Raw genomic sequence first — 23681 nt, 5'->3', positions numbered from 1 at the left:
GCTCCACAAGGCTGGGCCCTAAAGGCAGGTGGCGCTGGCTTAAGCTGCCTTCTGGTGCCAACACCCGCCATGCAGAGCCACCTCCTGAGCTGTGCTGCCTTTCCCTTCCACCAGGTGGCAGCAGCGGGCAAGCCAGGCTCCCATCCAGGTCAGCACCCCTAGGGACAAAGGCTGAATGAGAAACAAACGAACACCTAGGTCATGAAGGGGAGTCCCCGAGAAAGAACCCAGGCTTAGAGGAGTCCTGACTCCTGAAACATACATTAGAACCCTGCTGTCCTGGCTTCCCCAGGCAGGCGGGACAGCACCCACAGTCTGCCAGCCTTGGATCAGGAGCTAGGGACCTGTGCGCAGAGCCCTTCCCTGCCTGCGGCTTCCTGGGTTGTTGTGCACCTGTTGTCCTCTCCCAGCTGCCAGGACATCCCAAGCTCCGGGGTCAGTCACCTATGGAACAGAAGGTGCAGGTGACTCCATCCAGTTTGTGCACCCGTGGTTGGGCTGCTGGGCAGGTGCAGGCTGGTGACCAACTCTGCCTGGGTCCTGTGTCCTGTACTCACTGCTCCTGCCCTTCCCGGCCCAGGGGCCTCACCTGTGTCCTGTGGGGAAGGGCCTCTGCTTCCGGGCTAGGGTCAGGAAGGGCTCCTGTTCTGTTGCCTCCAGTGCTCCTGAGTGTCCCACCCTCTGTCTGTCTGTCTTGGCCTATTTGTCCATCAACTCTGCCCTGGGCATATACTTTCTGTACACCAGAGAGAGATCTCCACACCCAGGGCTGGGGCCAGGCCAAAGCCAGAACCCAGAACCCTAGCTGGGTCACCCACATGAGTGACAAGGACCCAAGCACTGGAATCACCAACCCTCTATTTCCTCCTAGGCACACCAGCAGGAAGCCGCATGGGAAGCATGACAGCCAGGACTAGAACTGGCGCTCGAATCCGGGTGCTGGCTGGCTGCACCACAGCAGCGGCCCCGCCTGTGTCTCCTGGTCCCTCCCAGGCTGAGGGCCTGCCCGCCTCTGTGTGTGTGTGTGTGTGTGTAGTGTGTGCGCATACTCCTCACCTTGTCCACCCATCCGTGCATGTGCATTTCTGCATTTGTGCAAGCACGCACGCGCACGGTTGAGCTCTGCCTGCGCGTGCCTGGGCCTGGCCGTCTCTCCCCGCCCCCTCGGCTCTCTGTCACCCTCGTCGGTTCGTCCCTAGAGCCTGTCCGGCCGTGCAGCGGATGTATGAGGAAGAACTGACAGGAAGCCACCAACGCCTCACCCCACTGCCTGCCAGTGTGAGTGGCGCTGGCGTCCCCTCGGGCAGGTGCACGGGCCCACAATGCTCTCCTGACTCTCAGGTAAGCCTCTCCCAGGGTGGGGTGCCTGGGGTCTGGCTGATGCAGACGACGAGTCCCGGGGCCTATCTGTTCTCCCTCCCCCCTACCCTGCCAGACCCCACAAGAATGCTTAGCACCCAATGGGGACTATGGGAGACCAGGGACGTCTGGGCCGGGAGCCAGGCAGGGGATGGCCTGGGTCTGGGACTCCATCCGCTTGAGAAGACCCTAGCCTCATGCTCTCCCTGTCTGAGACCCCTGACAGGTGGCTCAGAGCTTGGGTGGCCAGCTGCCGCCCAGGATGCATCCCGCAGCCTCAGTTTCTTCATCGGTGGAATGGGACTCTATGTTTCCCTGGCTTGGGCAAGCAGGCCCAGGTCCTGCCCCAAGCCAGTGGCAAGTAACTGCCCCTGGCGCCACCCCAGGCCCTGCCCAGAGTGGAATCACTGAGAGACCTGGGGGTCCCTCGCTGGGGGTTGAAGCCACTTGCTAGCCCTCGCTCACCCCTGCTCTACTGCCTGCTACCTTGCTTTCCCTAACCCCTCAGGGAACCCACCACGAGGCCAAAGCCCAGACCCCCTTCACCGCCCCCACAGTTCCTGCTGTATTCAGTTTCCCCAAGTGTAGCATGCACAGGCCTGGCAGAGGGGCCGAGATGGCCTGCAAGGGCTGGAGCTCCACGCGGGGGGCTCGGCCACCCCCCATGGGCTCCCCCTCCCCTTCCCCCCACAGCCTTGCACAAGCCTTGGTTCATACGAAAACTACCCACTTCCCTTTATGCTATTTTGGCCTGCAGAGCCGCGGCCTGCTGGTCCCCTCCCTTGCCTGGCCCGGCCTGGCCCGCCCCTTGGGGCCTGCTCAGGGCTGTGGGCCACCCTCCTGTCCCTACAAGGTTACCCCACCGGCTTAGCGGCAGAGAGAGAAAGAGAAACGGAGAACGAGAGAGAAACTGCAAGGAGTTCAGACCTAGTTCCATAAAGTTAACCTTCTTTCATTAAACAAAGACTGATTCATTTGACAGGTAGATAATGAGAGAGAGAGAGAGGGCTTCCATCTGCTGGTTCACTCCACCAAAGGCTGCAACAGCCAGAGCTGAGCTACTCCGATATCAGGAGCCAGGAATTTCTTCTGGGTCTCCCTCGTGATTGCAGGGACCCGTGCACTTGGGCCGTTCTCCACTGCTTTCCCAGGCACATTAGCAGGGAGCTGAGTCAGGAGTGGAGTACCAGGACTTGAACCAGCCGGTGCCCATATGGGATGCCAGTGTAGCAGGTGGGGGCTTAACTTCCTGTGCCACAATGCTAGCTCCAAGCTAACCTCTTTTTGAAATTTTACGAGTATTTTTTTTTTTTCCAACTCCCAATAGGAAGGGAGTGAGAGTGTACTGCATTGGGGTCGGCCCGTTGTGGCTTCCTCGCTGTGTGATCTTAGACATTGGTCTGTGCCTCTCTGTCTGCTTGGCTGCCTTGCAAGGGAGAGAAGCTGGGCTGGAGGCCACGAGGGGGCCTGGGCATGGAACCGGGCAGGAGGAGGCACCTGCACTTCAGACAGCCGCAGCCCCTCTTGGACCTAAGCCCCTCCCCTCCACTGCCCCTGTGGAGGGAAGCTCCGGCCTTTGCGTGTGGCCTAGGTCCCCAGCCCATGGGGCCCCAGGAAAACTGTGTCTATGAGAAAGAGTCGCTGATTCCAGCACTGCCTTACGTGACAAACCCAAGGGATGACTGTCCCTGCTCCTCGGGGCCCAGTGCGCGGGCACCTCGGCTGTTAGCTTCCTGGAAGCTTGCATGCCAGCTCAAGGACATGGTCAGGCTTGGGGGGCGCTGTCACATGTGTGTGTGTGTATAGCCTGGTTGGTCTATTTCCAAATACTGATTGATTAAAAGATTATTTATTTGAAAGCCAGAGTTACAGAGAGAGAAGAGAGAAAAATTCATCCACTATGGACACGTCACAGTGGCCTAGCAGCTAAAGTCCTCGCCTTGAATGCGCCAGGATCCCATATGGACACCAGTTATAATCCCGGCAGCTCCACTTCCCATCCAGCTCCCTGCTTGTGGCCTAGGAAAGCAGTCGAGGACGGCCCAAAGCCTTGGGACCCTGCATCCATGTGGGAGACCTGGAAAAAGTTCCTGGCTCCTGGCTTCAAATCGGTGCAGCACCAGCCGTTGTGGTCACTTGGGGAGTGAATCACCAGATGGAAGATCTTCCTCTCTGTATATCTGACTTTGCAATAAAAATAAAATAAATCTTATGAAAAATTCATCCAGTAGTTCACTCCCCAGATGGCTGCCACAGCTGGAGCTGAGCTGCTCCGAAGCCAGGAGCCTCTTCTGGGTCTCCCACGCAGGTGCAGGGCCCCAAGGCTTTGGGCTGTCCTCTGTTGCTTTCCCAGGCCACAAGCAGGGAGCTGGATGTAAAGTGGAGCAACCGGGACACGAACCAGTGCCCATATGGGAGCCAGTATCTCAAGAGAGGCTTAACTTACTACACCATGGACCCTGGCATTGCCCCCCGAATGCTGAATGATTGTTTTCAAAGAGTTACAAAGAACAAAATGGAGAGACAGAGAGCAGGAGCTCCTGTAGCTGTCACGAGCCAGGGGGAGCTGGATGGGAAGTGCAGCCACCACGGCTTGAACCAGCAGGTGCAAGGGAGGCTGGCGTCAGAAGCACTGGCATTGTCTGCTGTGCCACAGCTCTGGCCATCACTGCCGCCTCCCAGGGTGGCAGTTCACCGGATCAGGAGCAGAACCAGGACTCGAACCTAGGCCCCAGATGCCTGCCCCTCTCCCTCCCCACATGTCCTTGAGGAAAGCACTGGGTTATGCTGCCCACTTTATAGACCAGACCACTGAGGTGCTGGGACACAGGCAAGGGTAGGCTCTCTGGAGTGTTCCCCACCCGGACAGGGGCTCCCAGCTTCACACAGCAGCGGGAGGTGGACAAGCACTGGGGTGAAGGCTCCCCTGGGTGGCTGCCAGAAGTTGCAGGGCAAGGTCGGCGGTAGGGGTGGGGGCAAGGGAGGTATGGGCAAGAGGGTGGGGCCAGCAGCTGGGACATCATCCTGGGTGGTGGCATGGGGCATGCCGGTCATGAGGCCAGGGACTCATTTGTCCCTGCTGAGTGTCTTGGCTCACGTGTCCCCGCATTCCTCCCTGTCTTGGCAGAACCCAGAGAGGTTGCAGGATCACACAGCAAGGGAAGGAGGTAGCCGGAGTCTAGGCCGAGCCCAGGGTGGAGTAACAGACAGAAAATGATAGAGAGGGAGAGAGATCTTCTACACGCTGGTTTGTTTCCTTAAATGACCACAATAGCCAGGGTTGGGCCAGGCTCAAAGCCGGAGCTCGGAGCATCTTCTGGGTCTCCCATGTGGGTACAAGGTCCCAAGGCCTTGGGCCATCCTCCGCTGCTTTCCCAGGTGCATTAGCAGGGAGCTGGATGGGAGAGCAACCAAATGGGACTCGAACCGGCGTCCACATGGGATGCAGGTGCCCCAAGCAGTGGCTTCACTTTCTGTGCCACAGTGCGCCGTCCCCCCACCGCCCGGCAGCTCCTCCTCTCCCTGCTCCCCTCAACCACTGTGAGTCCCACCTTCTGCAGCTGTGGAGCGAACCCGCAGATGGAGGATCTTTCTCTTTCAGATATATTCTTTTTAAAAATTTATTTATTGGAAAGTCAGATATACAGAGAGGAGGAGAGACAGAGAGGGAGATCTTCTGTCCACTGATTCACTCCCCAAGTGGCTGCAATGGCCAGAGCTGAGCTGACCTGAAGTCAGGAGCAAGGAGCTTCCTCTGGGTCTCCCATGCGGGTGCAGGGTCCCAAGGCTTTGGGCTGTCCTCGACTGCTTTCCCAGGCCACAAGCAGGGAGCTGGGGTTAAAACTGACGCCCATATGGGATCCTGGTGCGTTCAAGGCGACGACTTTAGCCACTAGGCCACCACACCGGGCCCAGATACATTCTTCCAAGGAGGTGGCAGGTTGGAATAGGTGGTTGGATAGCCTTGGCTTCCGCAGCCTCGATCACTACCCCTGCCCCCACCATGTGAGGCAGGTGCACCCCTTCCAAGGAGGGTTAAGTGGGATACACTTAGTGCTGTGAGCATGTGCTGCCCTCCCATGGTCTCCAGAACCCTCCAGCACTTTTGAAGCATGATGATAACCCAAGGAGGCAAGGCGGTATCCTTTCAGCTTGGAGCTGTCAGGGTTGACTGTAGACCAGAACCTGGGCCCTTGGGCTGGGCTGGGGCTGGGCTGGGGCTGGGCTGGGCTGGGGCTGGGCTGAGGCTGGGCTGGGGCTGGGCTGAGGCTGGGCTGGGCTGGGGCTGGGCTGAGGCTGGGCTGGAGCTGGGCTGGGGCTGGGGCTGGGGCTGGGGCTGGGCTGGGCTGGGCTGGGCTGGGGCTGGGGCTGGGCTGGGCTGGAGCTGGGCTGGGCTGGGGCTGGGGCTGGGCTGGGGCTGGGGCTGGGGCTGAGGCTGGGGCTGAGGCTGGGGCTGAGGCTGGGCTGGGCTGGGCTGGGCTGGGGCTGGGCTGGGGCTGAGGCTGGGGCTGAGGCTGGGCTGGGCTGGGCTGGGGCTGGGGCTGAGGCTGGGGCTGGGGCTGGGGCTGGAGCTGGGGCTGGGGCTGAGGCTGGGCTGGGCTGGGCTGGGCTGGGCTGGGGCTGGGGCTGTGGGGGTGTCCCCTGCTCATGGCCACCCACCTCCCATTGCAGTGTTCCAGGCACCAGGAATGGCCATGAGCGGCCAGAGCGAGCTGCTGTGGCTAGGCGCAGCACTGCTGTTGCTGCTGCTACTGGGGATGGTGGCTGGGCTCTGCGTGCGTTGTCCCCAAACAGGTAAACACAGGGCTGGGGCGTGATGGACGGAGCCACAGTGGCAGCGTGTGCCCAGAGGCCTCGCAGGCTGCTGGCTCCCGGGATGTAGGGGGAAGCTTTGGTTTTGAGGTGTTCAGGGCAGTTTGTTGGGGGTGGGTAAGGACTCTATGAGAGGGGGTTGGGGCCATCTGTCCTGGGAAAAGAACTCACAAAGATCTTTGCAATCTGAGGCCTGCAGAGGGCATGGGGTTGAGGAGGGAGGGGAGGGGAGATGAGATGCGGAGGCTGGGGTCTCAGGACCCCCTAGGATGCCTGCTGATCCAGGCCTATTCTTGCAGAGCCCAAGAGGCCCGAAAAAATCTACGAACAGAGAAGTCTGTAAGTTGTCTCACTGTCCCACACAGGATGTTGGCATAGGTGCCCCTGCCCTCCTTCATTCACACTTCCCCAGCACAGAACTCAACAGGGTTCCCAGCAGTCAGCAGAGGGGCAGGGGGAAGCTCTGGCCCAAGCAGGCCCCGCCCCAGCCTTGGCTCTGGGAAGCCCAGGCTGTTGGACCAGTCCCATTCTCTCTTCAGCTACTTTGCCCAAGGGGCTTCTCCATACGTCCAGGCTCCTGTGGCCTTGACCCCTGACCCCAGTCACTCACTAGGCTGGCACTGGAGGACAGGGACCCTGGCATAGAGCGGGATGTGACAGCTGTACCTGTGACCCCACAGCCGGGGGCCTGTGACTCGGGGATCCCTGGGTGGGCTGTGGCAGTGTCAGGGAAGGCCCACAAGTGCCCAGGAAGGTGAGAGGGCAAGGCCACAAGGGCGGAGGCCACTGGTGTCCTTTATTTATGCATTTATTTAAAAATCAGAGATCTTCCATCTGCTGGTTCACTCCCCAAATGGCCACAATGGCAGGAGCTGAGCCCTTGAAGCCAGGTGCCCCTTAAGGGTAGCAATGTTCCAAGCACTTGGGCAGTGAGTGACCCCAGGAGGCCCTGTCCTCTTGGGGAGGTGCTAGCAGTGGAGATGGGAGAGCCCCTCAGGCTGACCGATTTCCCTGCCAAAGTCACCTCTGGTCTCTAAGTGGCCACCGCCCCACCCTTGCCCACAGGTGCCCGCTTACCTTCACCCTGCCCGTCTCCAGGGGCCTGGCCCCCGACAGGCCCTGCTTTCAGTATGGAGGAGAGTGTGGCTGAGGGCCCAGGCTCCAGCCCCAGTCCCTTGTGAAGGATGGGCCTGGGGTGGGTAGCCATTGGGCAGCAGCCCCTGTGCGCCCCCATCCTTGGCCCCTTGTCTTGGACAAGCCCTTGGTCAGCCTTGTCCTGTGTGTGTTTGCAGGCAAGAGGGACCCCAGAGCTTTGCAGTGGCCCGGACCTACTCCTGTGAGTCCCTGGAGGTGTCTGGCAGTGTCCTGCTGTCCTGATCCACGTCCCTTCTGTCCCCTCTGGCCTTGAGGGCATGGATGGGGCAGGCAGCATCTGCTGGGGCTAGCAGGTGGCTGGGCTGGGCTCTCCCTCCACATACCCCTTCCTGGCTGCTCTTATCAACTGCTCTTATCTCCGCAGTGGTCAGGCCCCTGGGGCTCGCTGGCCCTGACCAGGGGTCCACAAGGTAGGATGGAGCCCCCTGTCTCAGCCCCCTAGCACAAGAAGCAAAGGAAGGGGTCCTTGGGTGGGGGTAGAGTCCCACCTGGCTGAGCTCAGACCCCAAGCTGAGGGCCCAACAGGAGGCTGCTGGTGGGGGGGTGGGGATGAGGGGAGATGGGGCAGCCTGGGACCCCACCCCCAGCCTCAGCCCCACCTGACCCCACCAACCAGCAGGAAGGACAAGCTGCTGGAGTTTCCGCCCAACCTCCAGGGTGAGTGACACAGGGCTAAGGCAGGGGTGCACCCCGTGGGACAGGTGGGATGGGGGAGAGATGCGAGCTAGGGCAGGCGGCTCTGACACACACACACAACGCATGCATGCTCCCGTAGAGGTCCACCAGCATCCAACAGGTGCATACTGGAGACCTCAAGGCTGGGAGGCAGGGCAGGGTGGGGTGGGGTGGGTGCGGTGCAGGGGAGCGCTGAGTGGGGTGGCCTTCCTTCCAGACCCTGCCTCCTCCAGGTACCAGCACTTCAGCAGAGGTGGGTGGATTCCCGAGGGGTGGGGGGTGGCTGAGGTAGGATCCACGGGGCTCCAGGTCCAAGTCCCACTTCCTCCTTCTTCCACAGAAAACAGAACAGAGCCAGAGGCATCTTACCAGTGAGTGGTCTCACCCCTGCCCCGGGAGGTGCCGCTCCCTCCCCTCACCCCTGTCCAGGAGGCCCCATCCCGGCCACACCCTCAGCTCTCTCAATTGTCACCCGCCCACCCTAAGCAATGCCATGGCAGGACTGCAGGTGGCGCTGTTGTCCCCCCAGGCGATTGTGACTTTGTAGGGACCTAGAGTGGCCCTGCTCGGAGCAGGGAGGGGCCCCGCATGGGGAGAGTCTGCCTGTAACAGCCTTTGTGAAACAGGTGCCCTGTACCCCAGGGCGGAAGGTATCCCCCTGTGGTCACCCAACAATGTGGAAAGTCCCCTTTCGGTCTCCATGGAGGCGAAGGCGGGGTGCCAGGGGGGAGGAGGGACCCCATCAGCAGCCTTGGCCCCTGGGACTCTGAGCCAGGACTGCCCAGCAACCTGCATTGTGCCTTTTTCTGGGACAGACACTCTAATACTGCCGACTATTACAACTGGGGGCCGCTCCTGAGGCCCCAGGAAGGTGAGGCAGGGTCCTGGAGGGGTGTCGCAGAGGCCACGGGGCGGGAGGAGAGGATGCAGCAGCCTGGGGCCAAATGCACCTCAGAATAGTGTGGGGAACCAAAGGGGGTGGGAACGGAGGAAGGAGGGAGGGGGCAGGGGCCAGTGGGAAGACAGGGTCGCTTGCTGCCAGGGTCAGGAGGCTGCTGCTGACAGCAGAGAGGCCCTCGGGAAGGCCCTGTAAGGGCAGCTTGGCAGTAAAACTGAGCTCCCCAGGCCTGAGGATGCTGGTGCTCTGGGGCTTTTGGCCCCTTTACAAAGACAGTGAGGGAGGGCGGTACCTTGCGGCAGGTACAGAGGCCTGAGGCTTCCAGGCCCTTTCTGGCCCCTCTGCTATGTAGGGTAGGGGACTCCTTTCTTGGAGGCATTGTAACAGGTGTGCACTGGGGAGGTGGAGTTCAAGCTTAGCTTCCCCCAGGGTGATGACGGGGTGCCTGGCTCTGGAGCCCCACAGCCAGCCTTGATCCCTGAATCTGTGACATTCCAACAGTGCTCCTGGAGGGTGGGAGTGACCGCCCTTCTGGGGGGCTTTTGGATGGGACCTTGGAAGCTTGGCCCTGGGGGTACCGAGGGACTAGGGGCTTGGCGGGACATCAGGAGGAGGAAGAGCCAGGTCTGGCGGTTTCCCTACACCCCTAGCCCACAGGTGCTGCCCCTCTCTCTCCCGGCCAGATGATGATGATGATGAAGACACCGGGGCCTATGAGAATGTGCTCATCTGCAAACCCAAGGCGCCAGAGTCAGGTGAGGCCTGTCAGGTGAGGCCCGTCAGGGAGGCTGGAGGCCCAGGTCTCCTGGGAGTGGCCCCATTGGCTCCCAGTGCCCCGGGGGGGGGGGGGCCGGGGTCAGTAAGCCCTGGAATCCTGGCCAGGCTTCTCCCTCAGCCCCACCTTGGCCCTCCAATCCCCTGCAGGCGGTGAGGATTCAGAAGATTATCAGAATTCGGCTTCCATCCACCTGTGGCATAAGTCGCGGAGGATCAAGGGTAGTGGCCAGGGTCGGCGGTGGGGACAGAAGCTAGGCAGGGCTAACCTGGGTGCCCTGGTGGTGGTGGTGGGGCAGATGGGTAACCCTCCAGCCAGGGCGGTGCCCACACAAATGCCACAGACAGGGACAGCTGACTGCCTGGTCCCAAGCTGTGTAGCTGTCCCGAGGGCTCTCCCGTTGGGGCCTGGGAATGGGGCTAGTGTGCACTGACAGCTGTGTGCCCATTGGTCCCCAGAGCAAGGAGCAGGTGGAGCGGTGGCTCCCTTCCCGCCAGAAAGCCCTGATGAGGACAGCGGGGAGCCCGATTATGTGAACCAGGACCCGGCAGTGCCCAAAGCCTAGGCAAGACTGGAAGGAAGGTATAAGGCCCCGACTGCGGCTGTTTTGCACTAAGGGGCGGGGGGGAATTATCTGGCTCCTGAGTTTGCTATCCAGGCAGGAGCCAGGGGCTCACTGGAGGGGGGTCATGAGGCAGCACCCATGGGTACTCAGAAGGGCATGGGTGATGCTGCTTCTCACAAGGGGAGTCTTCCCCGAGCATCCCCATCAGTTCAGAGCTGCCACCTGTGACCTAGGGACTCCATCCAGGTCTTCCACGCTGCGTGCAGGGGCTCAAGCACTTGGACCATTTTCCATTGCTTTTCCTGGACACATCAGCAGGGAGCTGGATGGGAAGTGGAGCAGCTGGGACTTGAAACGGGGCCCATAAGGACTACAGGTGTCACCAGATGCTGGCCTTACCAGGCAGTGTCACCTGCTGAACCGTCTGAGAAGCTTCACTTTAGAGGGAAGCCCGGCACATAGGAGGGAGAAGAGGTGTCTGTGTGTGTGTGACACAGGCGTCCAGTAGGAGCTGAGAGTGTGCAGCCAGGCGCTGGCAGTTCCCTCCAGCCTGGGAAAGGGCAAGGGTCCCTCAGGCCAGGCAGGCCCAGCTTGGCTGTGAGACAGGGTCCTTGCTGTGCTATATGGGCGGAAGTACTGACCTGGGTACAGTCAGGTGCTGGCTCCTGGCCACTGCAGGAAAGATTCCTGCCCTTGAAGTTGTGGCTGAGTTAAGGGGCACGGGGAGGCAGAGATGGAACGAGTTTCCCTCCACTGATTTTCCCGGTGCCAGCACTTGCCCCGCCAGGAGCTAGGTCCTCTGTGTGGGTGGGAGAAATCCAGTCACTTGAGCTGTCACTGTTGCCTCCCTCTGGGGTGTGCGTTAGCAGGACGCCGGGTCAGGAGGCAAGAGACAGGCCATCCTAGCAGTGCCCTTGCTGTGTCGCCAGATACCTGCCCTGCATCTGTGGTAGTTTTCCAAAGTCAGAGCCGAGGTATCTGTTACACAGGACAACAAGGCCTGCTTGCCAGGTGTTTCTGTTCACAACCAGGGTGCAGGAGGGCAGCTGAGTGCTGCCCAGCTTGTCTTCCATTCCCCCACCCCCACCCCAAGGGGGGTGGGGAAATAAGAAATTGTTAGCTAATATCCTCTTTGAACAAACTTCCTCCCTGTTGCAGGAAGCCCAGAAGTCCCCAGCACTGGATGACCTTGAGCCCTGGTGGTGGTCACACCATGGGGTCTCTGAGGACCACACAGAGCCTGGCAGACCCAGGCTGGGAATAGGTGGAGTGGCAGCCGCCCCCTCTGCTAGGCTCAGGACCACCCTGAGACAAGGCAGGTGACTGGCGTGGTGGGTTCCCAGTTCTTGTGATGCTGGGACCCCCAAGACTCTGGGATGTGTGCCCTCCCCAGGTCTGCCATAATCTGGCGTGCTGGAACCATGTGCCCTCCTAGGCTTAGTTTTCACATATATGGGCAGAAGTCCCTATTCCAGGCCAGAGTTCTGTCTTGCTCTTCAGGAAGGCTCCTTCCACTCTCTCTGCTCCCTGTGGGAGTTTGGGGCACCTGCCTTCCCCACGCCCCAGCGGAGGCCTTGACTTTGCTGCCAAGAACCAAGACCAGAGGTCATTCTCAGGGGCCAGCGGCGGACATGGGACTTGCTGGGGACAAAAGGGACACAGCATGGAGAGGAGGCCGGCGCAGTGGCCAGGGGCGCCCCCTCCTCTGCTCCAGGGCTGGCTGTGACTTGAGCAGCAGAGACAACCACGTGTGACCGTGGGGTGGGAAGGACAGGAGCCCACAGAGACCCGAGGTTGAGGCAAGGCACCCCCACTCCAGGCAAAATGTCTTCATAAACCATGCTCGCCAGCTTCTGCCTTTCAGGATGGGCAAGGCCTGGTTCACGGCAAGGGGCCGTGCCACAGGCAGGAACCTGTGCGCACACCTGACCCTCCTCCTAGGCTGCCCCGGACCTTTCCCCAGTGACACATCCAGAAGTCAAGTGTTGGCCACCTGCCACACCAGAAGCCGTGACCTCACAGGGAGGCAAGAGAAGCCCCTGACCCCTCCGTGCAGGGCAGGTGCTGTGGCACCCCTGGCTATGTCACTGGGGGCTGGTACCCCACATCTGGAGTCTTGGCTCTCACTACCAAGTTACAGAGGCAGCCAATGATGGCCCAAGTACCGCGTGGGTCCCTGTACCCACATGGGTAACGCGTGGACTTCAGGCTGTGGCCTGGCCCAGGCTGGCTGTTGGGGATATTTGGATTGTCAATCAGTGGATGGAAGATCTCTGTCACTCTTTCTAATAAAATATAAACACTAAAATGCACCATGACTGAGGTCTGTGTGGGAGTGCTGGGAGGCATGGGGGTGTGGAGGGGTGGTCTCCAGTGAGGACTGCCTCAGCCACCAGCAGTGGGAACCCACACACCTGCCCGAGGCCTGAGCAGGTTTGGATGGGCATGCCCTCAGCTCCCAAAGGTCTCCAGGGCCCCCTCCCTAGAGCCCCCCCCCTACCAAGGCCCTAACCCCAACAGCTATCCTGGTGTCTGTATGGCCTGGGCGAGCCATGGCACGGAGCTGGAGGGCCGGCAGGTTCTACCTCCCTGCTCCAGGTGCCAGTCCCCAGCTGTCCTGGCACTCTCTACAGACAACATTCTACCCCCATCCCACCCCCCACCAGCCATGGCCCACCATCCTGAGGCCCTGTTGACAGCAGCCAGTGCAACTCAAAAGTATTAAAGCTTCCCACACACACCCCCACCACCCTTCTCAGCCTGGGACTCATGGTGTTGGGAAGCTGAGCAGGCTATGGGCTGGGCCCCCAACAGTGAACTGTACAGGTGAGTGGCAAGCATGCGCAGAACTACACAACTGGCATTGTGCATCATTTCAAAAAAAGGAACAAGCTGCATGTACATTACCAAAAAAGAGCAATTCTACAGTCAGCAGAGCCATCACTGGGGTTGTGGCACAGTGTGTGAAAACTTACTGCCTGTGTCAGAGCGCTGGTTGGAGTCCTGGCTGCTGCCCCACCAGTCTAGCTTCCCACTGATGCACACAGGAAGTGAATGATGGCACAAATGCCTGGGTCCCTGCCACTCAGGTGGGAGACCCGGATGGCGTTCCAAACTCTCAGGCTGTGGTCTGACCCAGTCCTGCTGTAGCCATTTCAGGACTGAAACCAAGGACAGAAGATCTCAATGTGCCACTCTGCCTTTCAAATAAATAGACACTACAGTAGATAAGATACTTTATTTGGAAGGCAGAGTTACCAAGGGAGGAAGAAACCCCCAAGCCTTTGGGCCATCCTCTGCTACTTTCCCAGGTGCATTAGCAGGGAGGTGGATTGGAAGTAGAGCAGTCGGGACTCGAACTGGTGCCCATATGGGATGCTGGTGTTGCAGGTAAGTGGCTTTACCAACTAAATAACAGCACAGGCTCCCAGGTAAATAAATCTTAAAACAAAACAAAAAAAATGGCCAACCCCCAAATTTTACAGTTCTAAAGCAACAAGCACTCGTGACCACACAGGAAAGGTGACATGGATGGAGCGCATGCTACATGGGGGTGGCCCTCGGGGTGAGCGGCACCCAGCTGTCCGAGGAGTGGGTCTCAGCAGGCAGGGCGCTAGGTGCACCCAGCCCCTCGCAGGGACCACCAGGCGCGTGCATGCTGCCCGCCATCCCTGGCACCTTTTCTACTTTGGGGAGGCCGGGGACAGGCTGGGACAGGAAGCTGGCCTTCCTGCGGCCTGGCACTGTTGCTTCTTGCTGAAGCACACGGTGAGGTTTTATTAGCTGGGAGGCCAGCATGTGCACAAAGGAAATCTTTATTAGCTTTAGGGCCAGCATACACACGCACACACGTGGGCCTGTCCCCCCATGGCTCTCTGCCGGATGCACACACTTGTGCCGCGTGTGTGCCAGGAGCAATGGAGAGCCATGGCAAGCCACAACCCCCATCCACACAGCCTGCATTGTCCCCCTCCCTGCCCCGAGGCCGAGGCTCCTGGGCTTCGGGCACAGGGACTTCTGGGTCACATGGCCTTGGCCTGCGAGAGCTCTCGGTGCTAACTGGCCACGGGCGCCATGGTCTTCTGACACAGCCTGGCCAGCAGCCCGGCCATCTGCAGCAGCGAGTTCACACCTTCCGCGACCTTCATGTGGGTGTACCCGATCTCCTGCAAGGCAAGCCCCAGTGGCGGCTCTTAGCGAGGGGGCGGAGAGTTGCCCTTCGGGGTTAAATGGACGCATCACAGGTGACCAAGCACGCTCACTGCTAGGAATTTGCCCAAGAAGAGAACAATGGAATCCAACTCAGCTGGAAAAGGCAACTGAGCCACTGGGGACCACACAGACAACAGGCAGGGCATGGAAAGCTGAGATTCTGCCCAATTCCATTCCCTGGAGATTCAGGAAATTCCTGTCCCCACAACAGAAAACAGATGGGTGGTTCCCAGGTGGTAAGGGGTGGAGCTGGCTCCCAAGGGGCACAGAAGCTTCTGGGGTGACAGACTGCTGATACTTCGACTGTGGTGGGGTGACAGGACCGACGACGCCCTTCTCAGCAGGATGCAGCTAAGAGGCTGAGTTCAACAGGTGGTGACCAGCATGGCATAGCACCCTAAGCCTCCACCTGCAGTGCTGGGATCCCATAGCGGAGCTGGGAGTCCTGGCTGCTCTACTTCTGATCCGGCTCCCTGAGAAAGCAGCAGGGGACGGCCCATATGCTTGGGCCCCTGCACCCACATGGGAGCCCTGGGTTCAGCCTGGTTTAAACAAAAGAGTTGTAGGCATTTAAGGAGTATAAAGTAAGTGCAAGGTCTGTGTATGTGTGTACACGTGCCCACACCTTCCAGGGACAAACAACACTAAGTTATAGCTAAGAAAAAATGAAGGAGAGAATGCCAGTGAGGGCAGCTAGCAGCTGCTGCGGAAGGGGGTGAAGCCCTCCCAGCCCCCAGAGCACCTACAGGGTGCCTCCCCACCCCCTGCTACTGACCTTGATGAATTCCAGTTTCAAGTACTCCGCCATCTGGAAGGTTTTGCACACACGGAAGATGTTGCCGATGACATCCTCTGGGGAGTAGCCCAGATGCCACAAGTGCGCGAGAATCTGGACCAGGGCAGGCACGGTGGACAGGCCATGAGGCTACTGGGCATACTCTGAACCCAGGGAGGCACCGGGTGACTGTGTGCTTGGGTCCCTGCCACCCACAGGGGAGATCCAGACAGAGCTCCTGGCTCTGGGCTTCAGCCTGGCCCAGCCCTGACGAATGCAGCCATTTAGGGAGTGAACCAGCAGATGGAAGCTCTCACTCCTTGCTTTTCAGGCAAAATGCCATGTGACATGGGCTGAGGAGTTCCGCCTGCCTGGATACAGCCCTACCCCCACCCTGCCCCGCACATGCCACAGGGGCCGGCAGGGGCCCACCTTGTAGGCTTCGTCGATGTTGGCGTTCACACAGTGCTGGATCATCTCTTTCACGAGCAGAGGGTGAGGTTCATCACAGACCTGAACGAGAACCAGGGAGGCGCCAGGCGCTTTCACTCATGACCAGGGAATGGTTACACACACCGCGTCTGGGTCACGGTCACATGATGCTGACCAGAGGGCAATGACCACCACAGCCACCACAGCCACTAGGGCAGCTTTCCTCAGGGGTGGTGGGGAGCCCAGGGGACCCACGAAGGAACTGGGAGGCCACATGGATTCACTATCCCACTCCCCGGAGCCGACATGGGCCCAATGCCCCAGCCCTCCCACCTGCCCCCTTGCATCATCCCCGGGCCACCGTGCGGGTGGCAGCCATGGTACCTTGAACACGTTCTCGCTGTTAATGAAGCCAAACCCCGAGAAGGTAGACTGCAGGTTGTTGAGTGCCTGGCGAGGATGGCAGACAGGTGGAGTGACCTCCCTGTCCTCCTGGCCCCTGCCCCACAGTTGGCACTCCCCCACCCCCACACACCTGCCGCATGTCGCCCTGCGCGGTGAAGATGATGGCTTCGAGGCCGTCATCCGTGTAGGGCACCTCCTCCTTCTGGATCACGTTCAAGAGCCGCGCCAGGATCTGCGCGTCACTGAGCTTGGTATAGCGCAGGACCGCGCACCTCGACTGGATGGGCTCTGTGGGGGACAGGCGTGGGTGAAGGGCCCTGGCCCGAGCTGTGTTAGCTCCCTGTCAGCCTGGCCAGCAGTAGCTCGGCAGTGACTCATGCTGTCCACCAGCAAACTGGCACTGCCCAGGATGGCCTGGGATGGACACACTCCATTGTGGCGGGCCCAGGCGGTGCCTCTACCTCCTGGGCGGTAGCGGGCACAACATGGGTGACTGGGGTCCTGCGACTCCACGTGGGACATCTGTAGAGGGTCCCCAAATCTAGTCCACCTCAGCTCCACCTACTGTATCCCCAGAGGGAAGCTAATACTACTTCCTCATACAAGTAAAGGAGCAAGCTAATTATATCTCAAAATGTCAAGCTGACCACAATCGGTATACCACTGCCATTTGTCGATTAAAAAAACAAACAAACACACCAACAGCCCTAAGTTTTAGGAAGCTGGCCACATGGAGCTCGATCCAGGAGCCCACCAGCAGGCACAAGACAGCTGCAGTGCCCAGAGATGGGCCTGGAGCTCCCACGCACCTATGATTTTATCTGAAGCATTGCATGCCAGGGCAAAACGAGTTGTCTTGGAGTAGATTTCCATGGTTCTCCTCAAGGCTTGCTGGGCCCCGTCCGTCATGCTGGAAAGACACAGGCAGGCAGCTCACAACCACAGCCCAGGGCGATGGACAGCGTCCCCTGCCTGTGGAGGAACCGAAGCAACAGGCCCCCAGTGCCTGGGCTGGGCTGTTGGGAGGCAGCAGGCCACCCCGCGGACCTCAAAACTCACCAGCCACCCCTTTAAAGACTGCGCAAACGGCATTTGGGACCAACAGCATCCCAAGACAGCCTCCATGGGTGAGACTTGTGAAGATGGTTGTCAACTTCCCCAGTGAGATTCAGGGGTCCCTGAGTCCCTGACTGAGCGTGCCCAGTCTGTACAGGATCCCCACCTGGGTGGGGTCACACAGGTGTTCAGATGAGGCCCCGTGAGCCACCACCTACTACCTGGGGCCTTAGGCCAAATTCCTGGAGCCTCAGGATGCAAGGTGGAAATGACCTCACACCCGTACCAGACACTTGCTCTGGTAACTAAACAAAGTACTTAGCTGAGTGCCTGGCAGATCACAAGAGAACACATGTATGTGTGAACAAGCCCAGCTGATACTATTATATGAAAATGGCTAAGGTGAAGCCATATCACGGAACTTAATATTGCAAACCATGTTCACAGTGAGATTCTAACAATGCAGAACGCGGCCTCTAGGGTTACAAGGAACGGTCAGGACTGGACAATGTTCAGTACTACCTTCTTGATGATGCAGAAATGCACAGTGTGGCAAGAGAGGATTGCGTTAAGAACTGACTTCGGGGACCTGACTGACGGCTGCATGGTACACACCTCCCTTCCATCTGTCGCACCTGCACTGGTGAGGTTGGTACGTAACTCTCCCCATCTGGACGGCCCACGGGAACGCCTTGTGCTCTGCGGGGCCGGGACTCTCCAGCGTGGGTGAGCTATCTAACAAAGGGAAGGCAGGAGGCAGAGTGTCCTGCTGCCACTGGACACGTGCTGAGTGAGTACCCCCAGCATGGCCCTGCGCCTCCGGTCACGGCCGAGGTCACGGCTCCCTACCTGTCTGCCTCGTCCAGGATGATGATCTTGTGCCGGCCCTTGGGGAGGGTGACCTTCTGCTGGGCGAACATTTTGATTTTATTCCTCACGACGTCAATGCCCCTGAAACAGCAAGCGGGGTATCTGTGTCACCACGGAAGACCCTAATCCTAGCCCAGTGACCCTCACAAGAGCTTGCAGACCCTCCAGGGGTCAGGAACTCCAGGACCTGATGATTAGCTGATCCGAAGCCAGGAGGAGCCAGGCGTTTCTTCCAGGTCTCCCATGAAGATGCAAGGTCCCAAAGTTTTGGCCTATCCTCTGCTGGTTTCCCAGGTCACAGGCAGGGAGCTGGATGGGAAGTGGAGCAGCCACATGGGATGCTGGCACCACGGGTGGAGCCTGAGGGGGCTACACTATGGCGCTGGCCCCTCCAAGCTGTGTGGCGACAAGAACCCAGACATTTCACCTTGACATTGTGCTTTGTCTTTACACAGCTAACTCTGGGAGTGACTAAAAGAGCTGAAGGAAGGCAGGGGTGTGCACAGGATTAATTAGAAGGAGACAGCAGGATCACTACACTGATGGTTGCGAAGGGAATTTATAAGTCTGAAATAAAAAACACTTCGCAATGACAGATCCTTCTAAAATCATGAGTCACCAATGTTTCCGAAAGTGAGTGTTTAGTGTAGCAGTTAAGCTGTTAGCTGCAGGGCCCGGCCTGATGGCTGAATGGCTAAATCCTCACCTTGCAAGTTCCAGATCCTTATGCGGGTGCCGGTTCATGTCCCGGCTGCTCCACTTCCCATTCAGCTCCCTACCTGTGGCCTGGGAAAGCAGGCAAGGACAGCCCAAAGCCTTGGGACCCTGCACCCATGTGGTGACCTAAACAGAGTTCCAGGCTCCTGGCTCCTGCCTAGCCCAACCCAGACCTTTGCTGTCATTTGGAGAATAAATCAGTGGATGTAGAAACTCACTCTGCCCTTCAAATAAATAAACTTTTTTTTTTTTTTTTTTGCAATTTAAGATTGCAAGCTCTGTGTGGATTTTACTGCGAGGAATACTTATGTGAAAGTCCCACTCTAAGCCAAGAATTAAACCCAAAGACAGATGAAGCATTTCTGAGATGGCGGTGAGAAGCAGGTGTCTCCCACGCTGTCCCCAGGAAGGCTGCAGGACTTGGCCAGCAAGGCCAGCACATGCGCAACCGGGACCGGCCCCTGCTGCTGCCCTTGCCCCCGACACACACCTGTCGTTGGAAGCGTTCAGCTCCAGAACTGCATCCTTCAGAGCAGGACCCAGCAGCGCTCGCGCCAAACACAGGATGCTGGTGGTCTTGCCTGTCCCGGGGGGACCCTGGGGGGAAAAAAGTCCCAAATCAGTGCTTGCTGTCACCAGCTCGACTGTGACTTCCATGCTCAGCACAGCAGGCACTAGCCTCCCCTCGGCACCCCCCAACCCCAGGCCTCACAGCAACCACCCCATAGGCTGTCCTACCAACCCCAGAGACAGGCAGGACATGAAACGGGCACTGCCACTCACCGCAATGATGATGTTGGGCACGTTCCCTTCTCTGGCAAAGACCTGGAGAAAAAGCATGAGATATGGTGGGCTGGCTCCAGGGCCGGCGCTGGCAACATGGCTAAGACACTGCCAGGATGCTCCTGTACCCCACAGTGGGGTGCCTGGGTCCCGCTCCCACTGTAGCTCCTGACTCCAGCTGCTTGCCAGTGGGCACCCTTATGAGAGAGCCACATGGACCGCCTGCCAGGCCATCTGGGGAATGAACCAGTAGATAGATCTGTCTCTAAGTTGAGATGTTCCCAGCTGCTCTACAGCTCTATGGCTGAGCGCCTTCGCTCGCTCCTCTTGGGGCTGTCTTGGCTTTGCCACTCAGCCATGTAGCTTCCGGGCAGGCCTTGGCAGTGGCTGGAGGGTGGGGTAGGAAGCCGCCTGACAGCTGTGTTCGTCTCTTAGCCGATAACAGTTCTAAAGGACAGCAAAGGCTTCATGCGGCTGCAGAGCCACAGTGAGGACAGCGGGTACGCACTCACCTCCAGCCTGCTCACCGTGTCTTCATTCCCAACAACCTCGTTCAGCTTCAACGGCCTGTACTTTTCAACCCTGTTTCGTGGGAAGCACGGAAGCATGTTGACATGCCTGTCTCAGTACATCCCACATCCTACACAGGAGCATCCGGTTCAAGGCCCGGCCCTGCTTCTGCTGCAGCCCTCTGTGGATGTGGACAGGGGCAAGGGGGTGCGTGATGAGGGCTCAAATGCCTGGGTCTCCACCACCGTGGGAGGGACCTGGATTCAGTTCTGGGCTCCCAGCTCTGGCCTGACTGTCATGGGCTATCTTGCAGGTAGGCGGCAGATGAACATATCTGTCTCGCTGCCTTTTCAATGAAACGAAAAAAAAAAAAAATTTTTTTTTTAAATGCTGGCAAGGCCACCCTAAAAAGAAAGCATGACAGAGCGGACTGTCAGAGGATTTTTGCAGTGAATATGACACACCAAGTGGCCGGAGGTTTGAAGCTCACAAGTGACGCCCGCCAAAGCCTTCGTCCCCACACAGGAACACCGGCGGTCCTTGGTGGAGGGCCAGCAGTGGCCATCTGCAGCTCTGTGATGCTGCGGGCGACACAGCCTGCCTGTCACAGCTCAGCACACACAGCGCTGACATCACCAGGGGCGACAGATGGGGGTAGGGGACACTGAGCCCCCTGGCCACCCTCTTCACCTGTGGGTTCCCACAGGCACATGTCAAGTACACGGTGAGGCTGCTGAGATGGCTTAGCCCACAATGCAATGTGGATGGGCCAGCGGTCTGTACACACTAACAGCTCTATTTCTTAATAAAACATGTATATGCACATATACTTAAACTGACTTATTTTTATTTGAATGGCAGATTTATACAGAGACAAAGATCTTCTATCTGCTGGTTCACACTCCAGATGACCACAATGACCAGGGCTGAGCCAGGCTGGAGCCAGGAGCTTCTTCTGGCGGTCTCCCATGCGGGCCCAAAGCTTTGGCCATCTTCCTCTGCTTTCCTTGGCACATTAGCAGGGAACAGGATGGAAAGTGGAGCAGCCGGGATTTGAACCGGCGCCCGTATGGGATGCTGGCATTGGAGGTGGAGGATTAGCCAGAGGGCCACTGCAGGCAGCAGCTTCACTCACAGCGCAGGCAATTGGAGCTACATGGTGAACGAGACCACATGCTGCCTACAGCCTGTGCAGGGCCACGCTCCCCGCTTGACCCCACCTCCTCCACCAAGCCACAGCTTTGTTCCTGGGTCTCACAGCTTTCTGTCCAAACATCAGAGCCTCAGAGAGGCCTTCTCTTTTTTTCTCTTGTCAAATGAATGGCACATCTATCAATGTCTGTATTCCTTGGTCTGTTTCTCATAAACCTCACTCAGTACCAACTCATTTGCTACCCGAAGCACCCTGAACACACCAACAGAATATAATGCAAACCACATAGGTCATAACTAAAAAATGGGCTTTCCCCATCAGAGTACAAAGAGAGGTGGGGCTCAGCGTGATGGCTAAACAGCCTAATCCTCTACTGGCACTTGCCCAAATCCCATATGGGTGCTGGTTCATATCCCAGCTGCTCCACTTTCCATCCAGCTTCCTGCCTGTGGCCTGGGAAAGCAGCAGAGGACAGCCCAAAGCCTTGGGACCCTGCACCTGCATGGGAGACCAGGAAGAGGCTCCAGGCTCCTAGCTTCAGATCAGCTCAGCTCTGACCATGCTGGGCACCTGGAGAGTGAACCAGCACTGGAAGATCTTTCTCTGTCTTTCCTTCTCTCTGTGCATCTGCCTTTCTAATATAAATAAATACACACACACACACACACATATATATAAGGTGGAGTCTATTTGACTATCTTAGCGACCCTAAAACGAACACAGAGCTATCATTCTCAACATATAAACAATATAAACGCAGAGATTTCTTAAACTACAAACAGTGGCCTTCATCGTTGTGAACACTTTCCAGCCTGCGTCCCCTGCGGGGGTCAGCACAGCCAACGTCTCCTCCAGTAATTTCGATGCCGCCCCGGGACCTCCTGCCCGCCCCCTTAACTTCGGGGTCCCCTGACTCGGCCCGCCCACCAGTGCCCGCCTGGGGCCTCACCACGGCAGCTCGTAGTGGCCGGCGCTGCCGGGAGCCTTGCTGGCTGCAGGCGCAGTGGCCGAAGCCCCACCGCTCTCCTGCACCTCCATTCCCGCGCCTCCTCTTCGCGCCGTCCGGGGCGCCGCCTCATGACGCCATCACGCACGGCCCGCCCCATTTCATGCAGGGAAGGACGGGCGCGGGCACGAGCACGCTGCCGTGCACCTGTGTGCGCCTGCGCAGTGTGTTCCAGCATGGCTGGGCGTCCGTCGCTAGGTGCCGCGGTGGCTGTGGTGGACACTGCGTCCGTGGTGGCCGCTGGCTCCGGACGGCAAGAAAGCAGCCTGTGGCCACGAGCCTCTGTGGGATTTGTCGGGGGGGACCGTTGTCGTCCGAGGCCGCGCGTTGGCCAAGGGGAGCGGCGTGTCCCTGGAGGGCGCTAGCGAGGAAGAGCCGGGGCCCAGGACGGGTGGACGTGGACCGGCCTGTGTCCAGGTGTCGTCCTGAGTGACCGCCGTGGGCAGGGCGGATTCCTACATCCAGGCTAGTCTGGGGACATCCTCTGTTGCTGCCCCCAGGGCTTAGTCCAGGGCTGGGGCGGAGTAGTCTCTGCCCTCCATAGGGGAGCTGATTCGAGTCCCAGTTGCTCCATTTCCCATCCAGCTTCCTCCTTGCTTATGGCCTGGGAAAGCAGCAGAGTGTTTAGGTCCCTGCACCCGCTTGGGAAAACTGGAAGAGGCTTCAGACTGACTCAGTTTCAGGTGTTGTGGCCATTTGGGGAGTGAATCAGCAGGTGGGCGATCTATCTCACTGTACCACTCTTTCTTTTTTTTTTTTTTAAGATTTATTTAAGATAAAAAATTATTTTAAGATTTATGTCAGAAATGCAGAGAGAAGGAGAGACAGAGAGGAAGATCTTCCATCTGATGATTCACTCCCCCAAGTGACCACAACGGCTGGTACTGCACCGATCCGAAGCCAGGAGCCAGGGACTTTTTTAGGTCTCCCACATGGATGCAGGGTCCCAAGGCTTTGGGCCGTCCTTGACTGCTTTCCCAGGCAACAAGCAGGGAGCTGGATGAGAAGTGGAGCTACTGGGATTAGAACCAGCGCCCATATAGGATCCTGGCGCATTCAAGGCAAGGACTGTAGCCCACTCATTTTTTCTATAACTCTGCCTAAATATATATGCATTTTTTTTCTTAAATGGAGCTTGCAATGCTACAGTATGTTAAGCCACGGGTTGCAATGCAACCATCCCATGTCAGAGAGCACCAGTTCACATCCCCACGGATCCAGCTCCCTGCACCTGGGAAAGCAGCAGCTTGGGCCCCTGCCACCCCTGGGTGAAGTTCCGGGCTCCTGGTTCTATATTGGCTCAGCTCCAGCCATTGCAACCATTGGGGAGTGAACCAATGGATGGAAGATCTTTGTCTCTGTAAGTATGCCTTTACAATTAAAATCTCTTTTAACAAATTTAAACTTTTTTCTAATTTTAATGTTTTTATTTTATTATTTTTTTTTAATCTAATAAAAGGAGTCAGGTAGTCTGACTTGCTCTCTGCCCTTCGCCAGTACTGATGGAATGCAACCTGAGCCTT

The 23681-nt window shown here is 58.4% G+C and overlaps 2 protein-coding genes across 4 annotated transcripts; one reads left to right on the top strand and one right to left on the bottom strand.

The window, feature by feature from the left end:
* Positions 1-1218: 1218 nt before the first annotated feature.
* On the top strand, positions 1219-11612 carry LAT2 (linker for activation of T cells family member 2). Of its 2 annotated transcripts, none has more exons than XM_040972801.1 (13): positions 1219-1341; positions 6031-6153; positions 6471-6510; positions 7464-7507; positions 7691-7736; positions 7946-7983; positions 8219-8254; positions 8342-8372; positions 8817-8872; positions 9589-9654; positions 9824-9895; positions 10133-10256; positions 11398-11612. In XM_040972801.1, the coding sequence occupies exons 2-12, from the start codon at positions 6048-6050 to the stop codon at positions 10237-10239; spliced, it is 642 nt and encodes a 213-aa protein (XP_040828735.1). In that variant the 5' UTR covers positions 1219-1341; positions 6031-6047; the 3' UTR covers positions 10240-10256; positions 11398-11612. The 2 variants fall into 2 exon arrangements, with proteins under 2 accessions (XP_040828735.1, XP_040828734.1); XM_040972800.1 differs by having other exon boundaries at positions 9583-9654.
* A 2471-nt stretch (positions 11613-14083) lies between these two features.
* On the bottom strand, positions 14084-22225 carry RFC2 (replication factor C subunit 2). 2 transcript variants are annotated; one of them, XM_040973782.1, is made up of 11 exons: positions 22102-22225; positions 20002-20071; positions 19490-19531; positions 19197-19303; positions 17969-18070; positions 16873-16973; positions 16194-16351; positions 16043-16108; positions 15659-15739; positions 15227-15340; positions 14084-14405 (listed from the first exon to the last, which is right to left on the bottom strand). In XM_040973782.1, the coding sequence occupies exons 1-11, from the start codon at positions 22188-22190 to the stop codon at positions 14295-14297; spliced, it is 1041 nt and encodes a 346-aa protein (XP_040829716.1). In that variant the 5' UTR covers positions 22191-22225; the 3' UTR covers positions 14084-14294. The 2 variants fall into 2 exon arrangements, with proteins under 2 accessions (XP_040829716.1, XP_040829717.1); XM_040973783.1 differs by lacking the exon at positions 17969-18070.
* Positions 22226-23681: the final 1456 nt, after the last annotated feature.

This window comes from Ochotona curzoniae, unplaced genomic scaffold (assembly GCF_017591425.1).
Source record: "Ochotona curzoniae isolate NIBS_2020 unplaced genomic scaffold, NIBS_Ocur_1.0 contig_2321, whole genome shotgun sequence".
Lineage (NCBI taxonomy): Eukaryota > Metazoa > Chordata > Mammalia > Lagomorpha > Ochotonidae > Ochotona > Ochotona curzoniae.
This window is presented reverse-complemented; position numbering and strand designations above follow the sequence as displayed.